The sequence below is a fragment of the Letharia lupina genome, assembly GCF_014066315.1.
Source record: "Letharia lupina isolate WasteWater1 chromosome Unknown contig_9, whole genome shotgun sequence".
Lineage (NCBI taxonomy): Eukaryota > Fungi > Ascomycota > Lecanoromycetes > Lecanorales > Parmeliaceae > Letharia > Letharia lupina.
In genome coordinates, this window is record NW_023502978.1 from 188,744 (window position 1) to 203,942 (window position 15,199).

A 15,199-nucleotide genomic window follows, 5' to 3' on the forward strand; every position below is an offset into this window, starting at 1 on the left:
TGATAGTCCCATGCTTTCCCTTATTCTCTTGTATGCCAACGGAGCTAATCTTCAAGCTTTTTTCCAGTCAAGCTTCGGTCATTATCATCCGCATCCATGTCTTCTTCGTTGACCTCTCCCCAACCTGAATTCCTCCTGCTAATCCTGCCCTGCAATGGCACTTCTCTTGGACTGGCAAGTGGGCTGTCAACATTTGCAAGTCCGCCGATGCTCCTGGTAATGCTATCATTCCTCCCATGGCTGACAAGCCCGCTCCTGACACTACCTCCATCTCCAGGATTGTTCTGCTTTCCGGCATAGTAGCTGTTCCGCTCGCTCGGCAACGCCGGTGCAATGCCGGAAGAGGAATATACGCTTGCCCTCTCAGCGTTTGCAAGTCCAACACTGACTTGACGACCTTGATGATGACCTGAGATACTTGATTGATCATTGACGTTGGAGCTGAGAACACTGAGTGGTAGTGATTCTCTGCTGCCGCCAAACAATGATGATGGGGCCAGAGCGCGCACAGAAGCATTTGTATCGACTGAATTGCGGCGTCGGCGCTTCGAAGATGAAGCAAGGGTCATGATTGAAGCATTGTCGGTAAGGACGTTATTTGCCGTGGCAGTATTATACGTCGCTGGGTGCCCGCCAGCACTAAGGTTCACAAGATGGGGAGGAATGGCAGAGGCCGGTTGCGGAGATGATGGAAATTGATGAGAGAATTGAGCGTTAGAGTTTTGGTGACCGTAAGATGATTGGGGAACGGCCAAGGCAGTTTGGCCACCTTGATTGTTTTGACCAGCTAGAAGGTTGGAGGGTGCAGTTGATTGCATTGTGGTCAACGTTGTAGTCATTGATCTGACTGACGGCGCGGGCGAGGAAAATGTACTGCCTTCGCCCCCACCAACGCCATTAGAGCTCACTGCTCCACCTACAGTGGCTGTAGTCCCAGCTTTTGATGGTGCCGCATCGGAGACAGTGTCAGGACTGGTGGACAACGTCGGTGCAGTAGACTGATTGCTGATTGTTGGAGGCTGTTGACCGTCATGTGAGATTGGAAGAGACATTTTGCTATGCGTGGGAGAAACATAGCTAATGCTTCTTCCTGATGGCGGAGTGTAGAAGGAAAGATGACCATTGCCGCTGTTGGGTATCGAGGTATCAAGGTTTGGTTGGTCAGAGATAGAATAAGGATTGTTCTTGACCGCATTGGCTTTCTTGTTTTTAGTATAGGATAATGGCTGATTTCGTTTGCCTGTTCCGCTTGGAGTTGAATCGGAAGACGGGTGCTTAAGGCTTGCAAGGCGCTTCATCCAACTCGAGAATGGACGCCGGCGAGAATGCCTGTCTGAGGAGGGCGTCAGCAACAAGGAGATTCGGTGGCCGGACTGTGCCTTAAAGAAGCACTCCAGCTTTGCAAAGCTGAGGAGATGTTGTAGACTCACCTTGTGGTCTTGGGGCCGGTTCTGCCGTCGCCATTGTAGCTAAGTAGGGTAAAGACCGTGACTGCTCGAGAACGAGCTACAGGAGTGATACAGTTGAGTGTATGGTCGGGCAAGCTCTGATTGACGGGAAGAAAGCCAGTAGGTAAATGATAAGATGTACCAAATTATGAGCGAAGAAGTTGTGATGGGCGGAAGGTGCTCTCTCACACTCTATAGGGCTGACGCCAAGCCTCCCTACTGCTGCTATCAGCTACCGCTTTGGCTTGTGACATTACTGCCTGTTCCAACAATGGCTCGGACGTAACAGACTGCCTGTCGCTCTGCACACTTGGTACTCCAGGAAGCCTAATACACTTCTCAGAGACCAAAAACATTGCACAAGTTGTAGCCCAGGTTGCCCACGATACCACTACAGATGCACCTGCTGGTCTCTGGGAGCTGCATGATGGGGAAGTGGCACCCACCATGAGGTGAATCACGGAAGGCTCCCATTTGAATTTAGATGGGGAACTAGATGCTCAAAGGTATCATATCTTCAGGATGTCGGAATCGAGTATTCCAACTCCAATGCCGAACACAACACCTTCAATTTTGCCCTTGCCCCCAGAGGTCGCCGCTCAGATCGAATCCTCCACTACCATAACCTCTCTTTCGATCGTTGTCCTTGGGCTGTTGGCCAATTCTCTGGATGCAGATGCTCAGCGAATCGATATCAATGTCGACTTGCGCCGGGGTGCCGCTTCGGTCGAAGACGATGGGAACGGGATACCTCCCAGAGAATTTGGCGAAGATGGAGGCCTGGGGAAACCGTATCGTGAGCTAGACACTTGATCCCTTGTTGAGGCTTTGCTAACGTGGTCCAGATACATCCAAGAACAATGGCCTGAATGTTACCCATGGGAGGAACGGAACCTTCCTGACCTCTGTAGCCGCTTTGTCAATCCTAAGCATCACGTCCCATCACAGGAGCCACCTTCCGCATGCGACGCTCATTCTTCATCACTCAAGGCCAGCCGCAAGATTGATACCAGCGCCATCACATCAGCATCTATTCAACCGTGAGCATGGGACCAAAGTCAGCGTCCAGGATCTTTTTGGGAACATGCCTGTTAGGGTCAAGCAGCGCACTATGGGCGCCGAGCTTAGAAGTGAGGACGAAAAGCAGCTCGAGACGCTGAGAAAACAAATCGTTGGAATGCTTTTGGCCTGGCAAAAACCAGTTTCGGTAACGTTGAAGAACGCTGAGAGTAGCAAAAAGCTGAACATACGCGGTAAAGAGATGCCCAAAATCAGTGCAATATCTGGAGACAGCTCATCCAGGAAGCTTGACGTTCCGTTGATAAGCAGTATTCTATCTCAAGCTGGCTTCATTGCACCCTTGGACTGGGATATGTGGGTCAAGACCTCTGCTCGGACACCTTGGGTCACCATTAAGGGTGCCGTCTCCCTACAGCCAGCACCATCGAAGCAAGTCCAATTCGTATCGATAGGAATTCGTCCTATAAGCTCGAAAATGGGTAGCAACATTCTCTATGACGAGATCAATAGGCTTTTTGCTTTATCAAGTTTCGGTACCCAAGAGGATATCTCCGATGCTGACGACGACATCAAAGCGAGAAAAATCAAAGACCGCCGGTTCAAGAAAGATGGCTTTACCAACAAGCAGTTGAGAGGCGGCGGCAAAGGGGTCGATAAATGGCCAATGTTCTACATTCGTATCGATATACATGATACAAATATACGTCTCAAAGACCGTGTGGACAGGCTTGGGGAGGGGACTATCTCAAGCCTGGTCAAAGTTCTTGGGGCCATGATCACCAGTTTCCTTGAAGAGAATCACTTCAGACCACGTGCAAGATTGGGCCATCGCAAGCAAGATGTGTCCACGAAGCCAGCAGCCATGGGAAGAAGCCCGAGTAGCCAACTTTCAGGTGCAACTATCCAGCGATCAGAAGCAGTACATTGTACGTATGCAGACCACAACTTCAATGCTTGGAGTCGAATCAAGACCGGAATAGGGTCAAAATCTTCGGGTGCATCACCATCGTTAAGCTCCGCTGGCTGTCATACAAGCACTCCAAAAGGCGAACCTCCAAGAGCTAAGGATCTATCAAAAAAGTCGATGGGCTCCTCTCAAATTTGGGAAGCCTCAAGCACAGCGGTGGATGACCCAGTTGGAAACCACGTTGATGAGCAGACATTTGAGTGGAGAAACCCAATCTCTGGGGCTACAGTTCTCATCAATGCCCGGACAGGCCTGGTGATTCCCCCTCGGCCCCTTAAACGACCGGTATCAGCCCCTTCCGAACACTCGCCTCCAGCTTTATCTCTTTGCTATGGAAGGAAAATCCATGGTTCTTATCCCAACAGAAGACACACTCGCAGTTTCTCTACCCCTTTCATCACGCCCAAAGAAGGGTCATGGTCTAGTGAGCTTCTCAAGAAATGGGAGAACCCTATCTTCGACATTACAGAAGAGTGTATACCTCAGGTCTCGTTCGACGGCCCCGTGATTGAGACGTCCGATGTTCTACATGGCCGCCGTCATTGCTGTTCTGATTTGGATATCCAGAAAGCATTCACACAGTCATCCGCATCTTTCTCGGCGAAGCTATCAAAACAGGGCTTGAACGCGGCAAGGGTCGTTTCCCAAGTCGATAAGAAATTCATCCTCATCTGCGTGAAGAAGTCACCAAATATTGGTGATAGAGAAGACGCAGAGCTTCTAGTCCTCGTCGACCAGCACGCGGCGGACGAGCGCATACGAGTTGAAGGCTTACTAGCAGATCTGAAAGCAAGCCCAGTGTTACTTCCAAACCCCTTGATTTTCGAGATCCAAGCTCGCGAGCACCGCCTCTTATCCCGTCTTGCCTCTTCTTTCGCAGCCCTGGGTGTCGTCTATGACCTGAGCGCTCCAGCTCGACCTCCAAAGTGCAAGATCATCGTGAAAGCACTACCAGCGGCAATCGCAGAGAGATGCAGACTCGAGCCCAAGGTCTTGATCGAACTGATCAGGAGCGAATCTTGGAAGTGCGAAGAAGAAGGAGGAGGAGGAGGCTTCCTAGCCACCAAGACCTGTCCACAGGGACTGCTCGACATGCTCAACTCGCGGGCCTGCCGAAGTGCTATCATGTTCAATGACGAGTTAACAAATGAAGAATGCCAAACACTTATTAGGCGGCTTGGGAATTGTGCTTTCCCGTTCCAATGCGCACATGGGAGACCGAGTATGATTCCACTGGTGGATGTGGGTGCTGGCGCCTCGCTTTGTATTGGAAAGCAGGTCTTTGGGTCGCAAAAGGGCGAGGTGGATATGAGCAATGAAAGTAAAACTTTTGGAGCTGTTTGGAAGTGTTGGAAACCTGACGGATAGGGTGGCCGTGGGACTGCGTGCTCATGCGATGAATGCGAGGGTTCATGAATTGATAGTATTTCCTTTTGCGGCGTGGTGGAATATTATTTGATATGTTTCCTGTACAAGACTCGGGCCACAAAATCGAAGTGTCCATAGACAGGTTTCAAATACCAACACTCCTCGCCGTCTTACATCTCTTGAAAGCACTCTGATAGAACGAACATATACCGCTTGCAAATACATTCCCCCTTTTCCCCTACCCCTAAATAGTCTCTAGCCATCAAGAAGAATCCAACGACGCCGCACAACCTCTTAGATTCGACCCATTGAGCGATTCAAAGTCTCCGAACAACGTTGGCAAGGTTCCCAGTAAACCGACAATTTGGTCCCCGGCTGGCATGATAATGTCGACCCACGGCTCAGGTTCAAAGAGTGAGAGAGAGGGGCGCATTATTCGATTTTGCTGGGCGCTTCTCCGTCCAAAGAATCAACGCCCTCGGATATCGCTCCACCGTTCATCTATCCTCTCTACTGGAACAGATCGTTCTCGCATAAGGAAGCGGGAGACGGGGAGCATCATCCTGAAGATAGTTGAATGAAATGCAGCCTTGGGGATGACAGTGCTCCGCTGTAGGGAATGCTGCGAACAGTCATCGTTGCCCTATGTGGCTGCTTCGATGGATGGCACGTGTGGAAGTGGGATGGCGACCTAACTTCTGTTCAACAGATTGGCCATGCAGGCGACCCTCACGCCCGAGTACCTTCAAGTATTCTTCCGGCAAGATCTCCAAGTAGTAGTATCCCACACAGGAAGCGTCTTCGTCGGTAGGTAGACAAGGCTGGCGACCGCCATATTCAACCGGGTATTCGATCTCGTCCGGTAAAGGAGTCCTCGAAAACCGTTCAGACATTGGTCCTGATTTTCATGCCAATACCCTGCTCGTGGATGAAACGGATTCCAGCTTCGCGTAACATCTTCTGGGTCGCCTGAATGGTAACTTTGGTAGTCTGTTGGCAGATGCCTTGCCAGAAAAGTGGCAGTTGTAGTGGTAGAAAGCCCTTGAATGTTGACAATATGATCACTGATTCTGATAAACGATTGCCAGATTTTCTTGGCTTCTTACCCATGAGTGCACGAAATCTGTACGATGGCAGTACGGAGCACGGTACTTTTTCTGGCAGCTTGGTAGATGGCTTCTATGTCAGGAGTGTTCGGAAGGTCTGTTGACCAAAAGCCAACGTTTTCGCGTTCCTTTCGTTCCAAGACGGTTGTCACTGGGGTCTACAGAGACATCAAAGCCACCGTCAGCTCCGATCATGGGACCTTCTTACGCCGTTCAGCTGACCGCCGTTCCCTCCACTGCACCGATCATAGCTGGGGCCTTTGGTATCCGAAGTCCGCCACTAGAGACCGAGCTGGAACTGACCTTGGTCTAACAGAAACCAAGGACTCAGTATAATCACTGTCTATTGCGAAACAGATCGTCCGTGTACTCGTCACACTCGCGAGTCATAAGTTTCAGGTCGTCAAGCCATTTCTCTGGCATCAAGTCGAAATACCACCAGATCGCAGTATCAGGATCACCCTCCTGGGTGAGACACGGATGTCGACCACCACGGGCAACATAAGCCTCGGTATCTATGAGGCACATGAAGTCGGTATGTTTGTCTTCTGGACCGCGAGGTCTAAAGATAGCGCCTCCACAGTTTCTGAAGTCGCCGTCCATATGCAGCTCGGTCAATTGTTGCCGGCGGCGCATTCCTTCAATAACGCCTTCCCAAGTACCATCCAGCAGGTCGATCCCAAATAAGGCAAGCCGTCTGACTCGCGCTCGCCCGAGGATCAGGACCATTAGATCCCAGCCGCCGATTGCAAGTCCCGAAATTGAAAGCTCTGTCAGCTTCGGCCAGATACCGATGGCCGGAAATATTTCATCGTAACGATAGTACTCACTCACACCTGCAGGGAGAAGCGGTTGGTCGACGTCCTTGAAGAGGTGTAATGACAATCGTCTAAGCCCGAACGTGTGCGCCAGGAGTTCTGGAAGGACAGTCAAGGCGTCTCGCTGATCAGAGTTGTTCGTAGTGATTTCGATATCAAGACAGCTCAAACCTGAGTACGCTGTCATGAAGTACCAAAACTCCCAGCCGTTTAGATTGGATTTCATCAACGCTTGCTGCGAGAGACCTCCTCCTATGTGGTCCATTGGAACCTGAAGGGAAGTTATGTTTTGGTTGGTTGTGGATATCGCTCGTGTAAGCATATGAAAATGAGCACAAACATGAGAATGACCACCATCCACGTCTGGAAGCTCTTTCCACCCAAGAGGGCGAAGATGAAATGGATTCCAGCTGCGGCAAAGAGGCGAGCCTGAAGATGGCCCATGTAAGGTGTTGGGATCAGGGGTTCCGAAGTACTTACTCTGGTCAAGGTCGTAGTGCCACATCTTCTGACCGAGTACCACCGAGCGTAAATTTTTGAGGGAACGGAGCCCCGTGCAAAGGTCATCGAAAAGCCAACCCATTTCAATACTGTGATACTCAAATGCAGAGTGATCTCTGTATTTCCGATAGCCTTCAACGAGAAATGTGTCCATTTTGTGGGTCTTGTAGAGCTTGGAAAAGCCAAATTTCTTCTCTCTGTAATCCTGGACGAATTTGTTGATCTGAACATCTACGCTTTTGAAAGGTGTGTCAGGCCCCCACGGCGGCACGATCCAACGGACTTGGCGATAGACCTTGTAGCAATAATTCTTGAAATCTATATCCTTTCTGAAGAGCGAGCCATCATACACAAGCTCCCTAACACCCGCGCTCATATCCGGATGCGTCGTGATATTCCTAAAAACCTCCATATCCTTCGCCTGGCACGATATATAAACCCTATCGAACAAAGGCGTCGTGGCCAATGCGTTCCATTCCTTCGATACCAGTCTGACGGTCTTGAGGTCCCGTTTGTCGAGCTGAGCAAGCACAGCGACCTTCAATTCGGTCGGGAGGTACACCGTTCTCTGAAACGGGGTGTCGATCAGCGGTGCAAGGCCCTGGATGCGGCGTGATGACCTCCTCGGTTTATTCTCCGTTGGCCGTGTCTTTTGAGTCGACATGTTGACCAGGTCGCTGATTTTCTATGAACCTGGAACGTGTCTCTATCAATTAGCATTGCCGCATTTAAAGGTCTCAAGTTATCGAGGAGGTATACCTGACTCAATGCGGCGTGCATGGCTCTGAGTCGAGGAAGATCAGGGTGAATGAAGGCAGAGCTTTCGCAAGAGATCTACAAACAATCGGCAAGCGAGTTTCTCCGTGCCGAATTCGGCACGTGATCTCGAGGTTCATTTCTAGAAAACCGGCCGCGCCCAAAATACCATATCGTGCACTTTTCAAAAATTTATTCCTAACCACACACTGTAGCAAACAAATCCAAACTTTGGCAGTAGAATCTTCAATCTCAACGATAAGATTTTTTATCTTTGTAGAGATTTCCTGTAAGCCGACAGAGGACACTTAGAGGGTGCAATTTTGGCTTGGCCGGTATTTCTGGACATGACCCTCGTCTCCATTCAGATACGCAGAGTACGATCAGCATCTACCAGACTTGTGGCTTCTCCTTCAAGGTACTCTGTACTTACCATGGACACAATACGCATCAAATCGCCATGAAGCCTCTGGTGCGAGGACTCCGTCCTGGAATCACGGCCATGGCTCAGAAAAACCCCTCAGAGACATTTCCATCCCCCTGGCAATCAAGGCAGGCATTAGAGTCCCAAGCCCATGTCTGCAGGGTGAATTCCCTCAACATATGTTACCTAGCAGTAAGTGGAGCGTGGGGTTAAGCACACACGAAAGCACAGGAGTGGAACCACGACGATACCGCCGGGCAGCGGACAATGAGTGGGCGGGGAAATGGTCCCAGCACCGGCTTCGAGCCCCTCGAGATACCCGAGACCAGGACTAGCGAAGCTGCAAACGCACGCCTGTAGGATTCCCCTTCTTTCAAGCAATTGAAGACGGTTGGAAAAAGAGCACAATTTCGACATGCAGAGGACGCTTTTCCGTAATGCCACCGCATCGTCGGCATTTCTTGCGCTCCTCACAGGAAATCCTTCCATCGGTCAACGTGGGGAAATCAAGTGCAAGCATCCACTGAATCCGGGACACTCGGATCAAGACGGAGCCGAAAAGAAGCTCGCTCTGACACAGGTCACGTAACAGCAACGAGTTGCAGCGTGTAGTAGTACAGTTGCATTGTCCGAGTGTCTCTGAGACCCATGGTCTATAGGTAGTCAAGATGCCCGGGTCAGTACCAGGAGCGTGACAGCTGCATGTTAGCACATGCACACTGGAGCGCGTAATAATCTTCCCCAGCATTTGCATCTTCCAGAAGGCCCGTAGAAGCGACCGTCAGAAAGTGATCTCCGTCGGGTCGCATATGACAGATAGCAAACGCACACTCTGTTTGACGTGCGAATAACATCAAGAATGCTGGAGACAAATGTCTCACCGCATGGACGTGAATGCGTTTCGCCACCAAAATCTTATCTGACCATCAACCCCGCATTTGAATGCAGTGGCGCCGCAGTGACGCTGCCCTAAAGGCAAGGAATTGGAGGCTAAGGATCAGCCTGGGGTCATGGGGGTAACAATGAGAGATTGGAAATAAAACGGCGGAACGAAAATTCTCCGACCCGCACTTGCATGAGTAGCGGAATTAAAGTAGAAATGCCATCATAAGATGCCATCATATCACGATTCACCAAATTTTAGTATTCTTAGAGGATAGGAGCGGTCAGCGAGACGTTGAGATCGGCGCAGTAGGCGATAGTACGCAAGTGGTAGGAGATGACGGTGAATGGCAGTCAATGGTTGATGGGCCTGGATATCCCAATGTCTATATTTCGTTCAAGATCGTCATGATGGTAACTCAAATATCTACAATCGAAGCGCTGCAGACAATCAAAAGGTATATCGTATGCGAAGACGCAATGCTATGCTGCTCCACGCCCAGTGCAATGCTGTATGGGCGGCCCGCGCTTGTAACATAACGGACTAGAAGTGTAGATGGCGAACCGTCAATGCCTGAGACTGGTCCGTCCTGACGCCTTTTGTTGATCCTCCATATGCCGTGTCCGTGGAGGACGAAAAGATAATTTTGCCGCTGTACGCTAAACTCAGAGAAAAGGTACGTGAGGAGTTGAGACGGGTGCGCTGGCGGCCAAGGTGGGAGTGATGAAGGCGCCGCATGGTGTTGGTGGGTGGTGTTGAAAGGTGGGAATCGAGTTGTCAGATCTTGCTCCTCATCAATGCTCAATCTTCAAGGGTTGGAAATCGACCGTCTCTCATCCCGGTGCTGGACTTCTTCTTCCATCCTAGCATCTTCTTCCAAGTATTATCGTTGCGATTTCTGGGACTGTGTCCGCCGAAATCGCTCGAAGGAGGTGAGTTTGGTGGTGTCATTGGTTCTCTACCCGGACTTGACACACTGGCAGAATCATCGTCCAGTAGCCCTGGATCTCCGCTACCATTTGATGTGTGACTCGGTGCACGACTACCTCTCGTGAATCCAGGAATGGGGGTCAGACGACCAGTTGGGTCATCTCTAGACCCTGACGAAGGGACATCGAGCGAGGATGTCGGAGATGTTCGTTTTCGAGATCTACTCCTGATTGAACTCTTCTCGTTTGAGCTATCTGAGCCGCCTCGTTTCCGAGGCTTGACCTCGGCAGGCTTCTGCCGACTGAGGTGCTGCTGTTGTTGAGATCTGGATGATGGGACCTCGTTCAGGAAAGAGATTAACACTGACTCTTCCATGAGGTTGTAGATGATCTTGACTGCAGCCTCCAGATCTTCGGGTTGCGGCGGCGTTGAATGATTAGGGAGTAGAAGTAATCTCTCGCGCACGCTGCTAGGAATGTTGATTTCCCGAGGGCAGTCTGGCATTATGTAGGCGTTGATCAAACGCTGCCATAGCATCCTCACGTACCGGCATTCTTCCACCTCAGGTGTCATGGGCATGCCAGCCATCTGTGCAGCCAAGGCACCGTACCTTTTCCGATACCGTTCGGCATCCATTGTAAACTCCAAGTTCTCCAGACAATGATTTTGCGAGAGGTAGGCGGTGAACGCGCTGAGCGTCCATGGTGGTGGAGCGGAATTCGAGAGCACATCTGGGAGGGTTGGTCTTTGAGGATGATAGGGCCCTTCATTTTGCAGGCTGGCTTCAAGACTTGGTGGTCGAGATGATCTGATGTCTTCTATAGACATGGCGTCTTCGTCGTCGGCGTCCCAGTCTGAGATGACGATAGAACAACGAGGTGACGTTTCTGGTGGGGGTGTGGAGAGATATGACGACGGGGGTGTCTCAGGTTTCCTGCGGATCATGGCTCGTTTCCAGTCCCTAATTTTGGACCTTGTTCTTTCGCTTGCTGAAGCCTTCCTTTTCTGTGAGCGGCTTCGGCCCGGTCTATAGGAGGATAACACGTTTGGGCGAGCCACCTTGACACGAGGCCTCGAAGTCTTCGAGGAAGTTTTTCGGAGTGATGAATGTTACGTGGACCATTGAAAGGAGGGAGACGGGTATAGGAAGCTCAGTGCTGGGTCTGATTTGCGGTTTTGTTATTTGCAGTTTGCTGCTCTGTGAGATGACGAAAATTGGCTTGATCGATTCGATGTATTCGGCCAGACACAGCGAGTACCCGGAATATTCCTCTCACGCCTAACCCTTCTCTTTTCCTGGTGAGTCAGGAGGTCCAAGGCACACGGAATGTTCGGAAGCCTGCAGGACTTGAAGCAAACTCGTCGGAATTGGTGACTTGCGGGGTTTTTGTCTTGTCGGCAAACTCTGAGGGCTGAAGTGAAGGAGACACGGATTACTCGTTATGGAGACCGGTAAGGAGGGTGGACACAAGCAAGAGAAGTTGAAATCAAGGATGAGGAATGAGAATGGTGAAAAGAAAGGAGTGTCTTCTCGCGACACAGATGACTGTAATAATACAGCAATTATTGAAGCAAAAAGAAACGGGGAAAGGGCTAATAAGTGGGAAGCGGCGGCGCAAGGAATTGCAGGGGTTCAGATTCACTAAGGTAAGTGGAAGTAACTAAAATCTACGCTAATTAAGCGCTAGAAGGTTTTTCTTTGGGGTGTGGAACAACCTTATTTTTCAATTATAACAAATCACAACAAATCACACACATGCTTGTCTTCTCGAATTACTAAGCCTTACTCTAAATCTTCTTCCCCATCATGCCGTCTTCACCTCCGTACTTATGCGACAAAAACAGACCAAATCTTCCGTGTCCGTCTTTGCTAGCGAGACTCCAAGTCTTGGGCCTCGGCGGCAAACAGACGAGAAGCAAACTCAGATGAGACGCTAGTGAGGAATGGTGAGTAAGGCAACAGCAAAAAGAGAAGGCAGAATCCATGACTCGAATCGCTCCAGTGTGAAGCACAAGCCACCCTAAGCGACGTGCGACTCGGCTAAAGATATTGTTATTCGCGACAGTGGATGGCTTTGAAAGACGGTGATACTCGCCCGATACTCGCTTTGGTACGAGGTAGAGGGACGCCTCTCCGACCCATCGCCTCTTTGGTCCAAACGTTTCGGAGAATTTGTTGGCCAGTGCCGTCGTTAAGCCGAAATCCCACGCTTTCTCTTGAGTCAGAAGAAGAACAGGGGTGACGGGTGTAAACAGCCCTAAGGGAATCGCTCTTGATTGGAGGACATACTACGGCCAGAAGCCGCCGCTTTACAGGGTTCGCCAATATGCTGCATTATTCACTTTCACAGCCCACGACCAGTTATAGATAGCGTCAGCTAGGCTGGATGATCAGCGTGGGAGACGACATCTAATTGTTGCGCATAAATGTACCTCAGTAGCATGTTCAGCACGCGCGCCTCTAATGACTCCACCCTCATTTTCAATTTTCTCTTGGCTTACATCATCCGTCATCCATTGATTTCGACTTTCGAGCCCTGGGGATTGAGGAAACGTCCGGACTCCGGAAGATTTCTTTTCGCAGCAGCAACACAGGTCTTCCAGGCTCACTCGCTTCGATTTGAGGCTGCGCTTATACATGCCAACGCATTGTCGCCTATGTCCTGATCAGGCTACGGACCCCGTGTACGGAGTACCGGCACGGATAAGATCTTTATCAGGGAGGAGGATAAGTTCTATGATCGGAGCCGCATGATCTCCATCATCTTATTGATGCTTCATGCCAAACTGCTTTAAATCCACCAACCCAGTTACCTGGTCGGCGGCTATACACTGAGGCCGACTGCCTTCGCAGACCAGTCCATGTCTTCTACCTCATCCGCGCCCTGATCAATCTTTCTTTTTTGACATTGTTTGCAGGCTTTCTGTGGTGACACGTATGCGCGACCCGGATGAAGTCTCCAAATTTGCAATGTCAATATCCCATCCAGCGGCTCTAATTCGCTCGATGGAATCATCCCATCGGTTAGAAATGTCCCTCAATGTCATTTCGAGCAGCTGAAGTAAATTTTCTGTATTTGCGCCTGTCGCATATTGCTTTCCAAAGCGGTGAGCACCCCAAAGTGCTAGTGCCCAAGCTTTCAGTTGTGCTTTGGCCGAAGCTTGACCTTTGAGAACAATATATACTGACCTCTTGGGCGAATCATACCATACTAGAAAATCCTCATGGCTGTAGATTCTGACCAATCTCTCTAAGATAAGATCGCCGTCGCGTATAGCGCCCGTCACAGTGTGCGCAGGCGCCAAAGTCTTCAGCAGGCTGAGCAAATTGACACCTATGGTAGCTTTGGCGAAGGGTGATGAGCCTCGCCATCGCAGGGCGCCATCCCATTCGAAAATGCGTTCTTGAGACGATACCTCCTCGGGTGTCATCACCTTGTTATCCACCAGCAGGTTGGACAGAACTATATTGGCTCTCTGGCGGTTGAGGCTATGCAAGCTGACTGCTCTGACTGCAGCGTGATTCATAGCCAAGTGTATCGAGAGGAGCACAATGAGACATGACCAGGTGGCTATTGGAGATGATACGTATGAGACTACGATACTGCCAGCCTACATGTCGGTAAGTAGCCGTCGGCACGAATAAAGCGCAGACCTGTACCCACCAGCATCCTGCGAAAATCTGGGAGTCAGCAAATCCAATTTCAAACAAGACTTCAGTTCAGAGGACAGTTTCAGGGAGCACAAAGAAGGAAAAGATCCTCCAGTTCTGCCCGCTGGGCTTGGCTTGGCTTGAGATCAGGATTTTGGCGCCAACTGGGACGCAATGACATCGGAATGTACGTACCCCATGAGCGAGATTATGGTTTCTTGGCTCGAGTCCTTCTGCTTGACCGTTAGTGATGGTTCTGGCTGCTATGCGCGACAAGCAACCCCGTAGGTCGTAGCCAAGGCTGCACGAAATCGGGGGTTGTAAACACACGAGATGGTCTTCCCTCCCCTTTGATGACTGGCCACCCGCCCCGGAAGGAAAATGGCGGACTCACTGCGTTCAATTCTCCTAGATTGCCCCATTTTGCGAAATGAGCACTCAAACTAGCCTTGGAACTGCCGGCAGCAACCCCACACAACGCCCTCAAGACGCTTGAGAAGCTGAGTAAAGTTACCCTTAGCGCTTTAGGCAGTGCAGGGGAGAGGCAGTCAAAAATCATAGCCGTGTCATTGAAGACATCCGCGGCAAGCCTGTACATTTTGCATTCAGGCTCGAGCGAGGTACCGAGCCTGTGGGCGAAGAGAATGGTTGCTATTCGGCCCATGCTCTCTTGGACCACAGAGAGGAGAAGGGCAGATGTTGGTGACGCCGAGGCATCACCGACCCCGACGCCTAAAAATCATGTTGGTCGCTGTCACACCCCCAACGTAACAATGATCAATTCCGTATGATCGGAGCTTTGGAGTGTCTCACCTTGAAGCACAGCCCTAGAAGCAAGCAGTCCGGCAATGGAACTTGAGAAGGCTTGTAGAGAATCCTGTAGAACGATAAACAACAGCCCAGACAGCAATGGCAAGAGATCGTGAGAAGGCAACCATACGTAGATCTGGTACCTGTCCCGAAGCCGTTAGCCAACCCGTATCTGTTGATTTTAGGCTAGGGACCATGAAGTGGGAGTCCAAAGGGTACGAATCCCCAAAAGCCCGACCAAATCAACATCAACGAGGAGCTTTTTGCGATGTTCAGCTTCTCGCTTTTGAAACATCTAACCACGAATAAAGCGCTATTCCGTGCTTATACCCAGAATTGGAGCAGAAATTTTGGGGGTCTCAACTCCTCTTTCAACAGCTCTCCAAGACAGCAGAGAGCGCAATACGTACCACATGTAATCACGGGTCACGCTGTGAGGATAGCCCGCCGGCAAAAACACGTCGAGTAGCCGCATCCATAGACTGCTTTGCTCCTTTGTCTTCTAGATTTTGTAAT

The 15,199-nt window shown here is 50.4% G+C and overlaps 5 protein-coding genes across 5 annotated transcripts; 1 reads left to right on the plus strand and 4 right to left on the minus strand.

Moving 5' to 3' along the window:
* Positions 1-44: 44 nt before the first annotated feature.
* HO133_010537 (uncharacterized protein) lies at positions 45-1,464 on the minus strand (the record flags this gene model as incomplete). The annotated part of the gene is made up of 2 exons (XM_037301389.1): positions 45-1,333; positions 1,431-1,464. The coding sequence occupies 2 exons, from the start codon at positions 1,462-1,464 to the stop codon at positions 45-47; spliced, it is 1,323 nt and encodes a 440-aa protein (XP_037153023.1).
* Positions 1,465-1,997: 533 nt separating this feature from the next.
* HO133_010538 (uncharacterized protein) lies at positions 1,998-4,803 on the plus strand (the record flags this gene model as incomplete). Its single annotated transcript, XM_037301390.1, has 2 exons — positions 1,998-2,244; positions 2,294-4,803. The coding sequence occupies 2 exons, from the start codon at positions 1,998-2,000 to the stop codon at positions 4,801-4,803; spliced, it is 2,757 nt and encodes a 918-aa protein (XP_037153024.1).
* A 1,442-nt stretch (positions 4,804-6,245) lies between these two features.
* HO133_010539 (uncharacterized protein) lies at positions 6,246-7,892 on the minus strand (the record flags this gene model as incomplete). Its single annotated transcript, XM_037301391.1, has 1 exon — positions 6,246-7,892. The coding sequence occupies one exon, from the start codon at positions 7,890-7,892 to the stop codon at positions 6,246-6,248; it is 1,647 nt and encodes a 548-aa protein (XP_037153025.1).
* Positions 7,893-10,092: 2,200 nt separating this feature from the next.
* Positions 10,093-11,166, minus strand: HO133_010540 (uncharacterized protein; the record flags this gene model as incomplete). The annotated part of the gene is made up of 1 exon (XM_037301392.1): positions 10,093-11,166. The coding sequence occupies one exon, from the start codon at positions 11,164-11,166 to the stop codon at positions 10,093-10,095; it is 1,074 nt and encodes a 357-aa protein (XP_037153026.1).
* A 1,944-nt stretch (positions 11,167-13,110) lies between these two features.
* On the minus strand, positions 13,111-14,471 carry HO133_010541 (uncharacterized protein; the record flags this gene model as incomplete). Its single annotated transcript, XM_037301393.1, has 4 exons — positions 13,111-13,833; positions 13,887-13,893; positions 14,069-14,136; positions 14,268-14,471. The coding sequence occupies 4 exons, from the start codon at positions 14,469-14,471 to the stop codon at positions 13,111-13,113; spliced, it is 1,002 nt and encodes a 333-aa protein (XP_037153027.1).
* Between the last annotated feature and the right edge of the window lie 728 nt (positions 14,472-15,199).